The sequence below is a fragment of the Paramisgurnus dabryanus genome, chromosome 7, assembly GCF_030506205.2.
Source record: "Paramisgurnus dabryanus chromosome 7, PD_genome_1.1, whole genome shotgun sequence".
NCBI lineage: Eukaryota > Metazoa > Chordata > Actinopteri > Cypriniformes > Cobitidae > Paramisgurnus > Paramisgurnus dabryanus.
The window spans coordinates 287,473-309,196 of record NC_133343.1 but is presented as its reverse complement, the minus strand read 5'-3'; the positions used below and the strand labels follow the sequence as shown (position 1 = coordinate 309,196).

The 21,724-nt window shown below is 38.8% G+C and overlaps 2 protein-coding genes across 7 annotated transcripts in view; one reads left to right on the top strand and one right to left on the bottom strand.

Annotated features, from left to right (window-relative positions):
- Positions 1-324: 324 nt before the first annotated feature.
- LOC135783355 (P2Y purinoceptor 1-like) lies at positions 325-5,115 on the bottom strand. Its single transcript, XM_065294041.2, has 3 exons — positions 4,988-5,115; positions 2,402-4,581; positions 325-2,179 (listed from the first exon to the last, which is right to left on the bottom strand). Exon 3 carries the CDS (start codon positions 2,167-2,169, stop codon positions 1,285-1,287), a length of 885 nt encoding a protein of 294 aa, XP_065150113.1. The 5' UTR covers positions 2,170-2,179; positions 2,402-4,581; positions 4,988-5,115; the 3' UTR covers positions 325-1,284.
- A 140-nt stretch (positions 5,116-5,255) lies between these two features.
- Positions 5,256-21,724, top strand: part of rbfox2 (RNA binding fox-1 homolog 2) — a 33,057-nt gene continuing 16,588 nt past the window's right edge. For 2 of the 6 annotated variants that reach the window (XR_010521334.2, XM_065242894.2), the window contains exon 1: positions 5,257-5,985. Coding sequence is in view for 4 of the 6 variants with exons in the window: in XM_065242894.2 (XP_065098966.1) it covers positions 5,779-5,985 (207 nt within the window). In the remaining 2 variants the exon portion in view is untranslated. Of the gene's footprint in view, positions 5,986-21,724 lie in introns of all 6 variants that reach the window. The other 4 variants (XM_065242889.2, XR_010521335.2, XM_065242891.2 and 1 more) reach the window with 4 other exon arrangements.

The window sequence follows — 21,724 nt, the reverse complement described above, 5'->3', positions numbered from 1 at the left end:
ACTCTCGCACAAAAAGCAAGGTTTACAAAGGAACAGAATTCTTTACTTGTTTTCAGTCTCAAAATGAACCAAATGAATGCATTTTCATTTTAATGTACACATTTTTTTCTGGGGTACCCCTTGGACCACCTAAAAGGGACGAGATCTATCCAGTGGTCTTCATCTCTCCCGGGCTCTGTCTTGTGGTGTTTATTTCAATAAAGACTTTTCAATAAAGACTTGTTATTTGCAGTTGAATCTCTGACTTTGTCCTTCCTGACATACCCAGCATTACTTAGATTGACTGGAAACAGATTGTGGAACAAAGATTATGCATGTCACTGATTAAATCAAACAAATAATCAAGTTTTAATGTTATCAGTCAGAGCAGGTAATTAACGTTAAAACAATAGTCTTGCTGCAAACCAAACAATAACATCAATTTTTAATGTATTTATTTTGTTTTGTAATTTTATTTGATTATTCTTTGACCATGTTCTAGTGACGAAATCTTACTTGCTGACCTGTGAAAAGTAGTTCAATTGGGATGCAGTTATTAGATCATGTCTATAGTTGCAGTTTTTTTTGAATTGCTAAAACACTAAACCCCAATCTCTGAACCAAATTCATTGACCTTAACCCATTTGTCAATTCATCCACTCTTTTTGCAAAACTCTAAACACAAACTTCTCAATGAAAGAAGCTTCTCACTTCTCAGACTGTTACAAATCCACACAATTGGTAAAAATAAATGTGTACAGTTTTGAGTTGTTGTGTTTGCTTGATGAAAACTGTGATGTAGTTGTGTTCAACTTTTGCCTACCTGTATTTAACATTTATAAAACAAGTGCATTGCAGTGTAAAATGTGTGTTTTAGTGAGAAGTTTGTGTTTAGAGTTCAGTGTTAATGTGAAATGAACTGTAAAGAAATGTTTTTGTACATTTGATCTTTTCCTTTATATTTACACAGTCATATTATTAATCAAACAGAGTTAATAGCAATCACACATGAAAAATCAGGTAAACACAGAGGATGAAGATGAACAGAAACACGGCACTCAGAAAACACAATTACAGAAAACACAATTTCTAAAGTTTGTTTACACTGAGCTGTAAATTACATTAATGACTCATCAATGAGATTCTTTCAGGACCCAGACTGTACACAAGACATCATCATCACAAATATCAAACAAAAATTTGAACACTGCACATTTATTCATGGTTTTTGCTTCTACTACCGGACACACCAAAATGTGATTTTGACATGAAGATACACGTAGACTCTTTGCTGGGTTTCAGACGTTATTTGTCATCAAGTTTCTTTGAGGGACTCTCTAGGCAGCGACACAGCACAGATCTCTCCATTTTAGAGATGTAGAGGAGAGGCTCGATTGTACAGCTCAGGTTCATGATGCTGTACACCGAGACGCTGATCTTACAGTGTAAATCCCTAAATGTGTAAGCGTATGAAAACGGCATTAGAGCCACTGGAGGAAGATAGTTCACCACAATGAGAGTGAGAACTGTAATCACTGTTTTGAAGGCCTTCTTTTTGCCCGGATTCATGACTTCTTTCCCGGCGACGCTCTTCCTGAGAACCCAGATGATGGACAAGTTACAGAAGATCATCAGGAACAATGCAAACAGGATGACTCCCCCTAACACCTCGTTTACACTTCTGGTCCCCAGGATGGACTTGGTCAACGCGAACGGTAGGATGAGTCCCCACACCACCACAGAGACGCCCATCCGGATACGATTGTCTCGGATCCCTGTGAATACTATGGGATGGACCACGGCGATGTACCTGTCAAGGCAAATACAGGTGAGGAATAGGGGGGCCATGTCTTTCACGCCATATGAGAAGCGTAGAAAGTACCAGACGTCTTCATCATCCAGGTAAAGGCGGTTAAACAAGTCTAGAGCCGTCATGAGGGAGAAAAATGCATCTATAATGGACAGGTTCAAAAAGAAGATGTCGGAGGTTGAGCCTTCACTTTTCTTCGTCAAAATATGCCGCATCACAAGGACGTTGCTTGGGAATCCTACAATGAGATTAATTACTTTGACAGAGAAGTAGAAGATAAACCCGTAAGGAGCTACAGCACACTCCTCATACATGTACCACAGTGGACGACGCCACCCAGAAATGCTTGTGTTTAGAATCAAAGCAGAAACGTTATCCATGATCAAAGTTCTGTGGAGAAAATCACAATGTCACTTCTAATGATCTGTGACGATAGAGACTGTATGACGAGTATCAACTCAAAATCAACACAAGATGGTGCCAAAATGAAGAGAAAAAAACAATCAATTTCAATTTCTTTTTTAAATGCGGATTTTGAAAAGAGGTCTCTACGAATCTAATCTTCAAATAATACATTATATAAAACTATGAAGCATATCATAGACAACTCACCAACTAAGTCGTCTTTTGCTATAATTTTGTATGACTGTCAGTCTCTGACAGAGTTGGAGTGGATCGAGTTGGGTCCCTGCCAGCGTCTGACCGACACACAAGTCAGATGTGTCTTCAGCCATCTCGTGCTTTCCATACAAACGTTTTCTCATGGGAGACAGAGGTGGGACATTATGGTCAAAACCAATCAATTCAGTTCCATCAGGTCAACAAGAAGATGAAGAGAGATGAAGAACTCTGTGATTGGTTAAAGAGGGTCTGGCTGAAAAGTTTAGTGATGTGGGGAGGGAGGGATGATCAAAGTTTTATGATGTAACTTCAGAATGAGCACAGAGATCCACGTAAACAGGTGATGCAAGGACAAAATGAGTAAATCTACTGTAACATCTTGCAAAAACACACATCCCACTCTACCTCTCTTTACTACTGGGAAATGGAACAAATAGCTTCTTTACATAGCTACCTTTGTGTCTCCACATTTATTTCAGCAATAAATATTTAAAATTTTATTATGTAAGATGACACAATGTTCATTTCACATTGCTTGAATTCCATATTCATAGTCAAACAGTACATTTCCCTTAAATGATTCGACTTTAGACTGTCGTTGCAGAAGGATGTGTTATACAGAGAGAAAGAGAGAGAGACAAAAAGCAACAACACACACACACACACACACACATTTTAACCAAAGCATTTGGCATCAAGAAATGTATGATGTTTGTAATGGTAAAACAATATACATTTAAAACGGAAGACAAACTGTATTGTGGATGTAAATTATAGTGGTCTGTAGTGATTATGATGAACTTGAGGGCAGCTCTGTAATGTTCCTCTATGTCTTTGTTCATAGCAGCTGTTGCTTTTAGACTGCATGACTCTTCTCACCATGAGCCAGGGTTGCCAGGTCAAAGAAAAATAAACCAGCTCAATGACATCTTAAAACCCGCCCAAAAGGAATGAAAACTAGCCCAATTTTTACATTTGTCCAATCACAGTTAAAAAACTGCAGGATTACAACAAAAGGCTGTAAAATAAACTCTTTTAAAGTACTTTTAAAGTTTTAATGTACTTTCCAGATGAAAATGTTCTTAATGCACTTAAAATGCTCTATTTTCATACACTATTCTGTTCTAAATATACAAAAAATTCTACTTCAGTACTTCTGAAGATTATCTTAAGAACATCTAAAGTGTACTCTGCCCTTTTAACATACTATCTCTGTATTTAATTTTTTTTATTTAACTTGAAAATATCACACAAAGATGGGTTCACATGGTCTGTAAATATCCTCTCAGTATAGACGTAACTCCTCACGTAAGATAATTTCTTGTTTCTGATGTGATAATAAGAGCAAAACCCGCCCCTCCACTCACTTTTCCACTGACTTCCTGATGCTGCACCGGTCCTTGGGATGACAGGTATTATTTATGAGATTAATGCACATTAGGAAAATAAAGAATGTTCATTTTATAACTCTACAGATAAACATTTTCTCGGCCGTTGCACACTATAAAACTAGCCCAAAAAAAACGCAACCCGAAATTGTTTCCCGCAACTGTATTCTCAAAATAGCCCAATTGTGCGGGAAAAACGCAAACCTGGCAACACTGCCATGAGCAGCTCAACACACATGCTGAAGTTTTTTCCACTTACTCATAATTGTGTCTTTACACTGGAGACTCCCGTTTATTTTACACCAGGGAATGAGAAGCTGTAAACTGATTATATTATACCGTTTTAATGTTTACTACTTAAAACAAGTTATGAAAACATTTCTGTTGCTTTGCTATCATAACAGATGTTGAAGTCCTTGAGATTCAAAATCATAGAATGGTGAAGTTTCATTTTTATTTCTTTTTATTCTTAATATAAATCTGAAGCTTGAATTTTTGTGATGTGTGCAAACATTTGCATGGAACTTTTTGTTATTACATTAAACTGCAACCTCGTCATCTATAAACATGTGTGTTTACGAAAATTAACCATGGTTTTATTGTAGTAAAAGTAACCATGTTTTTTGTTTGTTTGTTTTTTTGCATTTAACTGTACTAAAACCATGGTTAATTTTCGTAAGGGGTAAAAGAAGAAAACAGCCTCACGTGGTAACCGGTGCGCTTAATTACTACTACACCTCCTTTCATAGGCCGAGCACTTGAACAGCAGCGCCATCTCCAGGACTACAGAAACACATCAATCACATTAGCGAGAGGTTATGTTCATGAACATGTATGTTCGCCAAACTTAAAATTATTTAGAAAGTTCACGAAACCCGTTACTTGACGCTTTTTGATATCGTGACCGTTTAATATCATGTGTTTTTAGGGGTGGTGTTATGGCATCATGTGGCCGCCAGATGTCGGGCAAACATCACTAAAGCGATCGTGTCTAACGTTAACTCGCTACCCGCGCCTTCATTTTCCACTGCAAAAACGTAAAAATACTGAAGCGCAATCCATAATCACAGCAATGCGGCCTGTTTGTCGTATTACGTCGCCATACAATATAATCGAGTACAATGAGTCTTTTTAGATAATGTGCATCCAATAGTTTTTACATAAGGAAAATACATTATTGGCTTGTTACACGTTGACGTTTTCACGATCGCAGCACTGCGGTTCTGCAGAAGAAAGACGCAGAATTGAAAACACCTGGACGAATGTATCCTTGGATTCGCTCCGAGTTCGCCAGTTAAGCACTAAAACAGCGTCGAGCTTAAACTGCTGCAGGAATAAAACAGCGCGACTGTAACAAGAGCGCGAGGAAACCGGAGAGGAGGGGCGCGCGTTTCCTCTGCGCCGCAAGAATCCATTGAGAGAGAGAGAGGGAGAGAAAGAGAGAGAGAGAGAGAGAGAGGAGAAGAGAAGAAAGGAAAAACAGCAGCTCCACGCCACTCCTTTGTTTTAGGAAATCGCTAGAAACGCTCGAAGGAATGAAATGATGAATCAAATTTCTTTCGCGTTTCTTCGCAACGACTGTTTTTAGAGGCGAACTTTATGATTTGCGTTTCATTTAGTGGGATCGACAGAAGAGCGTTTGAGATCGGAAACCTTCAGACGTATTAAGCTTCGCTCTGCATTCATTCCGAACGCATCTTCTCCATTTTTTTTGCTCTTGAACATCAGGAGATCATCTGAACACACGGACGCGCTTTGGAGATCGGAGATTTTTCTGCCCGCGGTTCGACTTTGTTATTGTTGTCCAGGCCTGAAATATTCGCGTTTGATCAAAGGCCTTTAATGCGGCACACACGCGCCTCGGTTTTTAACGCGTCAGATGAACATCAGATCTGATCCATAAACCAGCTGCGATCCTCAAAACAGAAGATCTGATCTGTGTTAATCGCCTTTCATACGCAACATCTGCGGCCCACTTCAATGTTAATGTCGACCGACGTCGCATCTCTAATGCTGCCCGTGACCCGCGGGATCATGGAGCGGGAGAGGGATCTGGACTCCGGTTCGGCGGGGGTTCGTGGGATGAAACGCGGGGATCCGGAGCCGGAGGGCGCCACGACGGCGGGGGACTCGGTCGTTGCTGAATGCAAACGAGCGCGAATGGACGGAACCGAGGAGACCGAGCAGGTAAGCGTTAACGATCACCTAGAGATCTTAAACGAAGCCCGTTTTTCTCTTCTTTGTTGAAGGTCTAATGTAACGTTGACCCTTACCGAAGGGCTTTTATATATGACGGAATAATCAGTGATATTGAAAATCGATAGCAGAAACTCAATCACTAATCTTTGTGTTGGGGGTCATAGTGGCTCCGGCCTCGTGAGGGGCTTTTCTATCTGCCCTAGGGGCTGTTCTGCAGTGAATGGGGTGCTCTCATATGCGGCCTCCGTTCATCTCTACATACTGCAGTACTTTTCCATCATCACTTTGACTTCGTTACACACTCTCATCTTTCATATCAGCACATCCATCCATCCCTCCATCCCCCTCTCTTTCTTTCTCTCCATGTGTTATGGACTCTAATGGCTCATTTTCACTGCTTAATGGCTCACGGTTGCTCTGAGCTGCACCATGAAGGGCTTGAGACTGAGCAGATGTGTGTGTGGCCTCTCATGTAGCCCAAAAATGGTATTGATCCTGTGTGGAGAGATTGTCTGGAAATTTGCCTGTAGCAGAGAGACAGAAATGGAGGGCGAGAGATGCTCGTACGTGAAAAAAACAATACAGCAAAGCAGTTATATCTGGGTTTATGAAATGTCCGATTGGAGTGAAATGTCTGAACGCCACAGACCCGGTGAGTCTATCACATTCCCAGTGTATAACGCACTGGTATACTTGGTAATTTTAACATTAATATGTGTATAAGCTGGGAACATTTATGTAAGTTAATACCGTAGTGAAATCATTTCCTGGCCAGACATTTCTCTTCTCTTTGTGAGTGTAATCTCTAGTTAATCATTTTTAAGTTTTTAATTCAGGAATCACAAAAGTCATGGAAAATCTTTGTGCTGTGCTAAAGTCAAAGAGTTTTCTGTAGCACACATGTGGCATCAGAGGAGGATTTGCTGTATCAGTAACAGTAAAGAGGCTTTGTGTTGTGTTAAAGAGATCTGCGCTGGTTTCAGAGTAGCATTAGTCTCTTGATCTCACATTTATCCTAATGCAGGATTGGGGGGGGACTAAAGCACACACACACACACACACACACACACACACACATCAGAGATTTGCAGATAAGCCTTTGCATGTTTACAGCATGTTTTACATTACATATGGTGTTTTATTAAGTATGAGATTGGGTTTGGTGTGAGGGGTTTATTTAGGAAATGGCTCATAAGAAAATGAATAATTATATTATATATGAATAATACTAATTTATTCCTCATCATCCCGTCTCAGATCTATGTGACTTTCTTCAGCTGTTCTCATAAACCCGTCATTTCACTTCAGAAGACCCAAATGGAGTCATTTGCATTTTTTTAATGATGATATGATGTGCTGTTTGTGCTTCACCATATTGATTGCAATATAAGATGATGAGATTTGAATATAAAGTTATTAGTTTGTGTTTCGTGTGATTGAGTTTGGCTTTTAGTAATAGATCAATGGCTCCAGAATACATTTAAATGGGGTAGCACCTGTACTAAATTTGGTGGCACCAGAGTTGTGAGTAGTCACAAGAAAGAAAAACACTAAAACAAAATCCAGATATGTTTAATGCATAAATATAATTATTACAGATGATTTTTTATTTATGGATATCAAGTATGAGTTGAATAAAACTAATAATAGTACAATAAGTTCAATTAGACCAAAACAGGTCTATCAAAAATGTTTTATTATCATATGCAAAAGTGAGATGTATAAAAATCTCTTCAGCATCTTTACTATAATCCCAGTTAGCACATTTTGCACTTTTATGAAAGTTAAAAGCTACTGTATGCTTTACCTAAATCTGTTGTAAACTAACTTTAACCATTAAGTAAACACATTTTTATTTATGATAAGCTGCCTCACTATTTCTGCATGCATGGAGATGATGCGTTGAGAGGTGCTGTGCTTCATGTCATATAAAGTACTCTCATTGAGGAGCTTTATAGTTTTGTTTAAAGTTTGAACACGCTGTTGTAAATTTTGTGTTTTCTGCAGTAGCTCCACACTGCATATATGCGAAACTCGTTCGTTTTTGCCTCATTTTGTTTTGTCTTTATCGCACAAAATCTCACCAACCATTCTGTACATCGCTCACCTCACACAGCTGTGAACGTGCTTTACTGCTGCTGGGATTACCTGATCAAGTGAGGGAATGATGGGGGTGAGGAGAAACGTCAATGGAGAGTTACCGGATGCGCCACAGACATAACAGAACATTTATGAGTATTATTAAAAATAAAGTATTATTATTGGCACCACTGTGACCAATAAATGTTTTTGTGTGTGCTCTGGAGCCCTGATAAGATCAGAATTTAGGTTTCATGTCTTGATGTTTTGTTTAATTGTCATGAATTGTGACTCCGCGTACACCACACACGTTCCACGTGATGGCTGCTGTACAGAAGACATATTTATCATGGCTGTAATGTGCCCTACTTACCCCCACATCTTCAGTAATGACCCTTATACCATTGCACACATCTGTTACCATGGCAGCTTTGAACTTTGACCCCCATGAGTGGGGCAATACATTCGGGGTGTGGTGATGTTTATTTCGACAGATAACAGAACACAGACACACGTTTTAAGTTTCTACTAAAGTCTCGGTTGATATCATGCCTGTTACCTCATCTGATGTGACGTTTAGTTTGGAATCAGGCTTATTTTAAAGATGTCTCTCCCTGCACACCAATTCACTTATTATCTTCTCTAAATAGTCCCAAATTATAATGTTGAAATGATATGCTTAACGGACCGGATGGGCTACTGCTTCCCTTGAAAATTCAAAGTGCAAATCAATGCAGACTCTAGCAGTCAACATTACCCACAATTCACTGCAGGGGGAGGGAGTTTAGTGACACTGCACTGAATTATTAAAATTATGCAAAAGCATCACTTAACTGTATAGTAAACATTACATAAAAAAATAATGCATTTTGATGTGTGCTATTGTTAAGAATCATAGTGTTGTGTAGACCGCTGGTTCTCAAACTGGGTGCCTGCAAGATTGTGCTGGCAGTTTTATGACATTTAATAAAATAATTTATCATAAATTCTGTGTATTTAAACCTAGAAATAAGGCTACTAAACAACAGCACTACATTGTATAATTACATTGTATCAATGTTTTTAAGTTTAAGATTGTTTTATGTCATACATTTTCTTTGGGGGGCCACGGGTAGATGCAGCGTACACGAGGGGGGTGCACGGCAAAAACGTTTGAGAACCACTGGTGTAGACAACAGCGTTTGTGTCAGGATGTCCCAGTACTTGCACCCTCTTTTGCTACACACTGTAATGTTTATACTTTGCCAAACTTTAAGGGGTGGTTTCTCAGACAGGGATTAGCTTAAGCCAGCACTAGGCCTTAGTTTAATTATGAAATATATCACATCTTTGAACAAACATGCCACATTGAACTAAAAACATGACTTGTGTGCATTTTGAGGCAAAACAAAGGGCACTGATGTATTTTAAGATCCGTCAGTTAGGGATGCTATGATTGTGCTCACACACAACAGACATCAGGGAGCTTTCATATCAGCTTGACAAATCTATCGGCCAATCACGAACACAACTAATCTGTCATCGGTATCGGCTGCAAAAATCCTGATCCTGATGTCAGTGACGGCTCTTACGTTTATTTTAGTCTAGGACTAGTCTAATCCCTGTCCGGAAAACCGGCCCTAAGGGTTTTAATTTGTCTTAATTAAAGGTCTTAGTTTGTGACCTCATGAGGGGTTGGACTGATATTTCTGAAGCCAGAAACTCATATCTGCATGTGAACCCTCGCAGTGACTGAGCTTTCAGTATTGTTAAACTGAAGTTCACATTATTTTGATTTGTCCCAGGCTGTTAAACTTTTCTAAAAGGTCTGATTAATAATTCAGAGGGGTTTTGTTGATAAAATCCAGCAATGCCCTTCATCTCTTTGTTTCAAACTTTCTTTTATGACACGCACGCATTAAACTCCAGACATGTTTAAAGTCTCGTCTAGGTTCATATGAGAAACATTCGTCTCATCTTTCCTCTCTGCTGTTCTCCACTGAACTCCTCCCTCTCTTCATACGGACCATCTGCTCACTCATCTTTCTCTCCGTGATCGCCTTCGTTCTGTTGTTTTCCTATAACGGGACGTTTCAGGTCAGTAAGTTTGAGGGAGTCGTTGTGTTTAGACTCGCAAAAGATCTGGAAGTTCTTCCACTGAAAATCAGCTCAGCTCATAAGTGTTGGCAGGGAGAGCGCGTCAATCCTTCAGGAAATGGGGCACATGACTCTGGTTCTGTATGAGTCATGCTCGCTCGCTCTCTCTCTCTCTCTTGCTCGCTCTCGCGGTCTCTTTCACACACATGGGCTCCAGATGTTTCTGTCTTTATTCTCTGGATAGCCATTTATTTAGATTTTATCTGAATCTCAAATATCTGCAGAACAAAAGATTCAGAAACCAGATTGGAAAAAAGCTTTATTGAATTTTAGCGTAGTTAACTCATAGAATTACATTTATAATTTATTTTAATGTTATTTTAATTATGTTGGCTTGACAAAGCCAACATACTGTTCTTCGATCTAAGCTTATTATTATTATTATTATTATTCTTCTTCTGTTCATACTTTTTACCAATTGTAACTCCTCCTAGAGCTTTCAAGCTACACCCACAAAACTTTACAAAACTTTTAAGACTGGTCCGTAGATGGGTGCTATGACTTTTCTAACTGATGGGACCTACCGAATTCCTAAACGGGGCGCTCAAACACCCCAAATTTTCCATTGACTTAACATTGCGACAAACTTTGACGGGTCATAGCTGCAAGCGAGAAATTTGTAGAAACTTGTGGGTTACCACATTTGAAGAGGCTGGCAGACTGTGTAAGAACATACATCACATTGGGGTGTAAGTTTCACCCCTGGGGCGTAAGGACCACCCAAATTTCCCCATTGACTTATAATGGGGGAGGGAACATGCCCATATAAGGGAATAAAACCGTCCCAGATGGAATATCTTCACTTTAGAGTGTCGTAGAGACATGGGGGTGGGCTCAATTTAGTCAGGCATCCAATCAGTCTCTCAGGATCGCCCCATAGCTATTAAGCCACGCCCCTAGCAACCATTTTTGGGCACCCTAGCAACATATCCCATAGACTGCCATTATAAAATGCCCAGATGGATATCTTTGCAGCACAGTGTCACAGAGACATGGGGGTGGGCTCATTTTACTCAGGCATCCAATCAGTCTCGGAGGATTCTTATTGAGGTATTAAGCCACGCCCCTAGCAACCAAATATGAGCACCCTAGCAACATAATAAACAAAGCCTTATATCTCTGGATCCGAACATCATAGTGACATGGGGGTTGGGTCTTTTGGTCATGTTAGCCTTATGCTAGCTCCATGCTAAGTCATACTAGCTTCATGCTAGTTTCGTGCTAGCTTTATGCTAATTTCATAATAAATCTTGCTAACTTCATGCTAATCATGTTAGCATCATGCTAGCTTCATACTAATTCATGTTAGTATCATGCTAACTTCATGTTAATTCATGTTAGCATCATGCTAGCTTCATGCTAATTCCTGTTAGCTTCGTGCTAGCTTCATGCTAATTCATGTTAGCTTCGTGCTAGCTTCATGCTAATTCATGTTAGCTTCGTGCTAGCTTCATGCTAATTCATGTTAGCATCGTGCTAGCTTCATGCTAATTCATGTTAGCATCGTGCTAGCTTCATGCTAATTCATGTTAGCATCGTGCTAGCTTCATGCTAATTCATGTTAGCATCGTGCTAGCTTCATGCTAATTCATGTTAGCATCGTGCTAGCTTCATGCTAATTCATGTTGGCATCGTGCTAGCTTCATGCTAATTCATGTTAGCATCGTGCTAGCTTCATGCTAATTCATGTTAGCATCGTACTAGCTTCATGCTAATTCATGTTAGCATCGTGCTAGCTTCATGCTAATTCATGTTAGCATCGTACTAGCTTCATGCTAATTCATGTTAGCGTCGTGTTAGCTTCATGCTAATTCATGTTAACGTCGTGCTAGCTTCATGTTAATTCATGTTAGCGTCGTGCTAGCTTCATGCTAATTCATGTTAGCATCATGCTAGCTTCCTGCTAATCATGCTAGCATCATGCTAGCTTCATGCTAATCATGCTAGCATCATGCTAGCTTCATGCTAATTCATCTTAGCATCATGCTAGCTTCATGTTAATTCATGTTAGCATCATGCTAGCTTCATGCTAATTCATGTTAGCATCATGCTAGCTTCATGCTAATTCATGTTAGCATCGTGCTAGCTTCATGCTAATTCATGTAAGCATCGTGCTAGCTTCATGCCAATTCATGTTAGCATCATGCTAGCCTCATGCTAATTCATGTTAACATCATGCTAGCTTCATGCTAATTCATGCTAGCTTCATGCTAATTCATATTAGCACAATGGTAATTCATATTAGCATCATGCTAGCTTCATGCTAATTCATGTTAGCATCATGCTAGCTTCATGCTAATTCATGTTAGCATCATGCTAGCTTCATGCTAATTTATGTTAGCATCATGCTAGCTTCATGCTAATTCATGTTAGCATCATGCTAACTTCATGCTAATTCATGTTAGCATCATGTTAACTTCATGCTAATTCATGTTAGCATCATGCTAGCTTCATGCTAATTCATGTTAGCATCATGTTAGCTTCATGCTAATTCATGTTAGCATTATGCTGGCTACATGCTAATTTATGTTAGCATCATGTTAGCTTCATGCTAATTCATGTTAGCATCATGCTAGCTTCATGCTATTTCATGTTAGCACAATGCTAATTCATGTTAACATCATGCTAACTTCATGCTAATTCATGTTAGCATCATGCTAGCTTCATGCTAATTCATGTTAGCATCATGCTAGCTTCATGATAATTCATGTTAGCATCATGCTAGCTTCATGCTAATTCATGTTAGCATCATGCTAGCTTCATGCTAATTCATGTTAGCATCATGCTAGCTTCATGCTAATTCATGTTAGCATCATGCTAGCTTCATGCTAATTCATGTTAGCATCATGCTAGCTTCATGCTAATTCATGTTAGCATCATGCTAGCTTCATGCTAATTCATGTTAGCATCATGCTAGCTTAGTGCTAAACATGCTAACATGGTAACTTTTGGTATCATGTTTACGGAAAGTTATAATACTAAACTAAACTTGTTTTAAATTTCTCTCAATCTGTTTTAAACGTTCAGGCTAGGCTTTGTCAAGCCAACATAAAGTTTGTCTTCAAACTTTTCTATCTAGTTCTCTGATTGTTTCTTTTAATTGATTTTGTGGTGAAATGATGCAGATGTTTGAGATTCACTTTTAGACTCAAACAGAAATTATTATTTCTAGGGATTTATAGATTGGATAGTTCTCTGTCTCTCTTGCTTTCTGTCTCTCGTAATGTGCGCAGTCCTAAGTGTTCCCTCAGGGGAATGTAGTAGAAACATTCGTTCCAGGTTGGACTTGTCATGGGGGGGGGGGTTATCGAGAAAATATAAAGAGAGACGTAACAGCAAAACGGGGATCACCACTACTTCTCTGCAAATCTCATCTAAATGATCTTTCATTTTTAAATGCAGTTTAATTTGCCCTCGTTCTCAGTGCAGTGTAATGTTCAAATGTTTATCTGGTATCAGTGTTAAAGCTCATCTACAATAAATATTAACTACAGCATATCTTTTGGTAATAAGTAACTATTAAACTTCGATTCCTGCCCTAAAACTTCTGACACCGTGAGTGCCCCGTCCGCTCGCGCTCTCTGCTGTTTGTCCCCTTATGTGGTCCTCTTGTTTTAATGTCTAAACAATAGATAAGACTGAAGCCCGGTGGAGCGGTGAGGTGCATGTAATCTGGTTATACACAACTAAAGACCAATTAAACATGAAGCCCAATTAAAGTCAGAGAGAGAGAGAGACACCGAAGGTTTGTGGCTTTATTAAGTGCGAAAATGATCCAGAGTCAGTTTTTCATGTCCATTTACAACCCTAGGATTTGCCTTTAGAGTAAAATAGTTTAATAGTTATTATCTTATTTAAAAGGGTCATGAATAATAATGTTGAGCTCTGCTCTGATTGGCTGTTTCTCCTTCAGTAGCTCTGTGTGTATGTAAACAGATCTTATGTTTGAGTCTGTATCAGCTTTTGAGGAATAATCAATTGTTTGGAGATTGTTAATGGACGTTTCTGAGTGATAAGTTTGTGTTTTTTTTTCAGCATGGACCTGCAAAACGTAACTGTTATATTAAATGGTGTCCTGACTCTTCATAGTCTTGTAATGACATCGATCAGTGGCTGTTTTGTCTTGTGACTACATGTTTTGTCATAATGTGTATGACAACTACAAGTTTTACTTGGCGACATGGAGCCCGTGTGCATGAGTTTAATATGCAGCTTGTGTAGTTGGTGGACAGTGAGACAGATCACCAGAGATGGAGGTTTACAAGACTACTAAAGTTTTTCTGAAAGTTCTGATCAAGGTTTAAATCACTTTACTGTTAGGTTTATTTTCAATTGGAGTTTGTCCATCCGTGTGTGTGTGTGTGTGTGTGTGTGTGTGTGTGTGTGTGTGTGTGTGTGTGTGTGTGTGCTGCTCTCGTGTAGGATTTCTGCATTTACCTCCTGAGCACATTTGTCTGTCAAAATCGAGCAGTTTGGTCTCAGTTGATGATAAATATAAATGTGAAAAGTCACTCAATGATCACGTGTGACTGGTGTTTGTTTACAAACATAGTGGAGGTTTCCAGTGGAAATGTCAAGGTTCAGCAGGCGTTCAATTATAGAAGGATCAATACTTTATACATGACATGATTAAATATGTTCACCAAGAAACAGCGTTTACCAAACACCAGTTTACTAGTGCACCTGAGATTTCTTAAACCTTTCAAGAAACTTTCAGCTATAATGAATTTCACAGCAGCCTCAAGGCACTAAATATTAGTGTTACTCATTGAAAACACCTGATAAGATCAAAACACTTTTCTCAGATGGAACAGACAGATGTGTGTTTTTAATGAGGATGTTTTAGATTACAGGAGCAGCAGGTTTTGTGTGTGTGTGTTGAGTTCTGTTGGTGTTTGTTAATCTGACTCTTGATCTTTTTCGCTGTAATCCTACATCTGTATTTTTATCCCTTTATCACCCGCTGGCAGCTGCTTAACTTTGACTTCTTTTTCTACATCTTTTTTTTTACCTAAACTTATTCATTCTTATCATTGAGGTATTGTGACAGCATCATACATTTATCATTTCATATATATTGTGTTTTTTTTTAGGGCTGTCAAAATGAACGTGCTTTATTAATGTACAGTTAATGCAACACACAATTTCTGTTTGACCCTTGGCCTTGTTGAATAAATTGAGATGCAGACTTGGACCTTAAATAATCATCTAAAATTATGTTTATTTGTGTGTATCCATCCATCAGTTTTAAAACATGCAGGAATGAGAAAATAAAGTGCAGGACTTGTTTGATGTTAAAAGCGTTATTAAGAGAAATAAAACATGAAAATGATCTTCCTCGTGCTGACTGACAGATCTGAAATATTTAAGGTATGGATGTGATTTTTTTTTTTTATTGAACCTTCAAAAATCTTTAATTCCTTTTTTTTTCTCAAAATTATTTTTTGCTGCCTCTTTATCTAATAATAAATGTACATTTGCATAAAGCATCCATATTTCTCCACACCCATATTGATAAGAGTATTAAAATCTTGAAGTGAGTTAAATGAAGGTAAATATAGAACAGATATAAATGTGTGATTAAGTTGCGATTAATCACAAGTTAACTCGTGACAATTATGTGATTTAATCTAGATAAAATATTTTAATGGATTGACAGCCCGAGTTTTGTTATATTGTATTAATGATTGTGTTGTATTTTTAAATATGATATACTGTAGACTTATAGAATAATTTAATACATATTCAATACTGAAAGCATGACATTCCTGAGGACTTTGCTATGACATGCTGTATACGTGTAGTAACGTGTGTGGGGTGAGCTGTACTAGCAGGCTTATACATTAACAAATAGTAAAATAAAGAACTTCTACAGAGGATAAAGTGGTTTTAGTTAGCATGTTAATTTTTCTATGTTTAATGTGTGTTGCACCATTTTGAATATGTAGTTGAATTTGACAAATCTAAGTTCAGGGAGTTGAATTTTAATTGAATAAAATAAAATGTAACCATGCTCAAAGTTTGGTGATGTGTTGTTTATAGTAAGAAATCTTAATATTGTTTTTTGGTAAATTTTACCTCATAAACCTCAAACAAACAAAAACTCTTAAAGCGATGACACTAGTCACCAGACTAGTATTTCAGATCAGATATTACAAGTACACTTTTAGATGAGGCAACATGAGAGAAAAAGACAGAGATGTTCATTTCTTCACAGAAGCTGTATATACTGAATGCAGCGATGCGATAAAAATCCTGCTGTCACATTTATGCCATGAATCCTGTCGCTGTAGTATACGTGTACAGTAAGTGTTGAAGTGGATCTGTATGAGCAGGTTCTGTAGGAGGAAAGCTGTCAGATACATCAGTGTAAGAGAGATTTACACCAGTACAGATATAAAGAGATAATTATACTCAAATAAATCAAACATCTGCCCCAAAATCACAAACTACCACAAAGACTTGAATCAGATTCAACCAAAGGACAAAGGGTCACATACTGGGAGAAAACTCAAACTTTTCTAAAGAAAATCAAGTGCTGCTGTGACAAATGATGACCAATAGAAAAACCTGTACTTGCGTCCCCCTCCCAAAATGTTTTATGTCTTTCTCCTTATATAAAACACCTTTATACAACTCATCAGCTTGTTAGTTTGTTAGAGACAGAGGACGATGGTTCCCTTAATTTCATTTCAAGAAGGTCCATCAGCTGGATTAGGAGGTCTTTCTGTGTGGATTTAAAGGGCTCGATATAGTTGTGAGTAGGTCCTATGGGCTAGGTTCTGCATCCGTTTTCATTTCAAACGCGGATCAACATTGACAATGAGAAATGTCTGCAAACTGTATCAGGGAGCTCCTCACTATCAGAGATCATTCACCAACATGACAGAACAGAGCATCACATGTTTGTTACGATCTTGAGAAATCACAGATTATATGCACGCTTCAGATGCTGCGGAAAAAATGACCAAGTAAAGGACTTTAAATACGGCACGTGTCTTTACGGGATCTTTACGGTTAGGAGAGAGAGAGAAAGAGAGAGAGAGCCGCACATGCAGGGGGAGGAGTGAAGAAAGAGAGTCATCCTGCAGGAGGACAGAAGACATGAATACACACGATCTAAAGCAGAGAGAGATTTAGATGTGTCAGTCACATACAGAGGACAGTAAGCACATGTAAGAGTCAAACACACACAGTCTTGTTGTGTAGTTTGTTTGGAGTAGGATGATGGGACTCTTTTACCCTCCTGTGTTATCGGTGAGTGTTTCTGTGCTTTAAATCATTCATGTTGCTGCAGTGACCGTGTGTTTGTGCAGAAGAGACTCGCCGGTGTTTTATTCACCGTTATCATCCAGTAAGATGTCTTTATTTTTGTTAAGTGCATTTGTGTGTGTGTGTGTGTGTGTGTGTGTGTGTGTGTGTGTGTGTGTGTGTGTGTGTGTGTGACACTAATGAAGGTAGAGAAAGTCTCATGTGTTACTCGTGTGTTTCTCCAGCTGTCTCTTGAGTGAAAGGACCAGGTGTCTAACAACAGTCCTCCTTCATCTGTCTGTCTTCATCTCTCATTCTTTCTCTCTCTCATACACCGCTTTGGTATTAAACTGCAGCCATACAAATCAATCTTTATTCTTTAGGCTCTCATATTTTTGAATCTCTCTCTCTCTCTCTCTCTCTCTCTCTCTCTCTCTCTCTCTCTCTCTCTCTCCCTCTCTCGCCCTCCCCCTCTCATGTGGTTTCCCGAGGGTCCAAGCAGCTGTTATCTCCGTGTTTCTTTAAAAGCAGGAATTGATTTGGGGGGCAGGGAGGGAATGGACATTGATTTTTAAAGGTGACAGTCAAAAGCTTTGGAAAAGTGCAAAATCCTACACATTTTAAATGCAGATGTGTGTGTGTGTGCATCAGATATAAACAAATTTCAATCTCTGTGTGTGTGTGTGCACAAATTAAATGAATTATTATTTATAAAATGTCTCCGTAATTATAGTGAACAAGATTAGTCAACAAGGCACATACGTGATTCATGTTTGACTTCAAATCTCAATGTCCACGTGTGTGGGTTTTTTTTTTATTGTGTGAAGTAAAACACGTGTTTGTGTGTGCGCAGTTGGTTTTGGACACAAAGTAAAACTCCGTAGTTGAAAAATTAATGCGAGACTGCAGATGTTTTTTATTTATTAGCAGCTCTTGAGAGAAGTTCAGGTATTTGAACCCCACCCAACATTTGGCCTGAAGGGTGGGAGAGACATTTACCTGCCATGCACACACACGCACACACACAGCTGCTTTGTAAAGGCAAATCTTTATATATCTAACACACACATATGCACACATGTATCCATTACCACCTGTCCAAATCCATAGTTGTTTTCTCACTCAATATGAGCTTTATCTTAATGCATGTAAAACTCAGATTGCTGCATTTTCCACAGCCTATCCTCCAACCCATACGAGTGTTTAGGTCATTGGTGCATTCCCCCAAATAAGACCCACAGATGCGTTATATGCAATAAATACCAGTATAGGACTGTTCTGAATACCATTTTTTGAGCTCCGAAGCTCTAGTGGAAATCAAATTGAACATTTGAAGCTTCCTTCGAAGCGGCGTGCCTGTCACGCGTCCTGCGAGAACAGCATTAGTGAAACAAAACACAAGAGCAATACTTTTAATAAGGTAGCCTAACATTTTTCAAACAAACAAACATTCCTGTATCAGATATTGGCAGCACAGTAATTACTGACAGCGTAAAGGGTAGGCCATTTAAATAAAACAACGAAAATAAATAAACGAAGTTCAACAAACTGTAATAAAACGGTAGCATACTTTCAAAATCAAGTTTATTTATAACACTTACACAATCCAATATGTTTTTTCATCAGTAGAACAATAAAGAAGATATTTTGCAGAAACCCCAGTGCTCCGTCATGCAAGTCAACTGATCTGCACACTTTAAGAGCTAAAGCATATATATCCAATACAACAGTAATCCCCCATAACTCCGTGTGACATATTGACGTCTTGTGAAGCAAATCAATCAGTTTTTGCAAGAAACTGAATGTTATTTACAACACTATTAGCGTGAATGCCAAAGCAGGAAGCATGCTCTACGTTCGAGGCGATCTCTTCCACTGGTGGCGTTTGGTGGCTGTTGGTCTCTCTGCGCCACCTATAGAGCGTGAGCTTGAAGCGCATTTCCTGCTTGGCAAAAGCTCTGCATTAACGCTGTAAAAAAATAATACCATAATATTTGAATATTTGTTCTCTGGGTTGACATTCGATGTTCAGTTTTGAAATTTTAATATATATATATATTAAAATCTCAAAACTGAAAATCGAACGTCAACCCACAGAACAAATATTCGAATATTATGGTCCAGCCCTACTAATTTTCTGATCTAACAACCAAAAGTTATTACATAGTTAATTGTACAAAAACATTTTTGCCAAACTGAAACTAGAGAGAAACGATGAACTACAGGTTTAATAATATTCCAAAACATTACTGTGGATTTATGCATGCTTTCACTTGGAAATAAGAAACCGTATACTACACATCTCTCGCTCTGTCTGTTTACTGTAAAGTATTGTGTAGGACATTTGATACACACAGACTCCTAAAATGAAATCTTTATGAATATAATGCTCATGGCTAACATTGTTAAATAGAAATCCATATCATATTTTTCCCCTCAAAAACCTCTTGGACACATCTTTCATTATAAAACACTGTATAGGACACACACAACAAAGAGTTGTTTATTCGAGTAGACACTGTAAAGAACCTGAGAAAAAATATTTTCATAAGTTGTAATTTACCAACATTATTATTTAGTAGGGACCAGAATAATTGAAACAATCTCACATAAGTGAGTCTTACGTATGTTAAACTTGCCTGTTGTGGGATCAGTTTGCTTTTGTTGTGTTATTTGTGTGATAGTTGACGCTCAGTTCAAGAGATGTTTTGCCATCAAACACCACGTGGGATGATGTTCATTCTGGACATACAGATTCTAACTGCGCTTCTCAGACAATACAGAACGACAAAATCATATGTTTGAAGTTGATCTGCCACCTGATGACACACTTGAACTACACAATTGAGATTTTTTTCCCAAACATTTTGTGCACATTAGCGTGTGTGCGTTGTGTAAAGACGCCGTTCTCTATCCAAACGAGATCAACGAGTTTCCTGGCTGTAGCCCATGTGCTGAGGGTGGAGTGTGACAGACAAACATTCACACTCAAACAGAAGCACTCGTGGTTTGTTTGGAGATTTGAATCGAGAACCTTTGGACTCACAGACGACTGCAGCACTGATTGGACCGTGAGCTTGTAGGAAGTAAAAAGTCGTGCCTGCCAAAAGAGACTGCAGTGAGGTCAGATTACTGCCGGCCAATGAGCTGCATCTAAAGGTTGATTGATATACTTCTGTGTCATTGTCCACGTGGACGGGTAGACCGCTAGTAGTGGTGTAAACAAACGACATCAAGACAAAAGTCGAAGAAGCAGTAGCTTGTTGTGTACGTTGTTGGAAATTCTGATAATTTTGTTTTTCTTTACATCACAAATCCCAGGAAGTAAATTGTTGCCTACAATCCATGTTAGTTGTAAGCTGAAATCTATGGCAGATTGTTTTGACCTGGTGGGAGGGGTTTCTAGCTGACCAATCACTGTGGTCATGGTCCACGAAGACTTGGCGCATTTACATTTTGGGGAGGTACACATCAGGCTACAGTGTAGGGTATGCGTCTATGCGTAGTCTACGCCGTACACTCGATGCAGAAGTATAAATTTGACGCTTAGGTCTGACTGACGGCACAGCTGGGCAGAGGCCCCGTCTGGGTTTAATGAAGCATGAACAGATCCTCCTATGTGACGTGCTTAGATCCCACAAACTACATTTCTGCATATGTTGTTCCATTATGAAAGTAAAATGGATGGTGACGAAATGAAATACATCTGTAGTATGCAGCAGGTTTACTGCGAGTGTTGATCTACACGCTGTACAGTGTTAAGAGATGATGGAGGGATCAGTTGTGTGTTACTGTAGACTCGTGTCACAGCTGCACGGATGGATGATAACGGGACGCCAGCTGACCCGTAACTAAAGCAGAAACACTCGCTCTGTCTGGTGTACACATGAGCTGAAGAAAGTCTCTCCTACTCCTCTTTCTTTGACAAAATAACATTATTAAGCTTACTGATTATGATCAATTTTGAATTTAAATTCATGAGCGAATTGTTTTTGTTATTTACAACATTTAGTCTATTAACGTCTTGGAGCTGTGTTCGGACAGAGTCCAAAAATATGGTTAAAATGGAGCTTAAAGCATCATCAGATGATCCAAAATATGCACTGTGCATGATGAAAAACGAATGATAGACGTTTAAATCATGCAGAGCGTTCTGTGCAGGCCTGCATATAGTTCTGAGCTATAAATACTGTGTGTATCTCGTACAGTGCTCGCGCTCTCTCCCTCTTTTTCTCTTTTCACCACGTTGCCATGTAGGGAA

Excerpts from the sequence above, each read along its gene's own strand:
- LOC135783355 (XM_065294041.2), bottom strand. The coding sequence starts at position 2,169 with ATGGATAACGTTTCTGCTTTGATTCTAAACACAAGCATTTCTGGGTGG.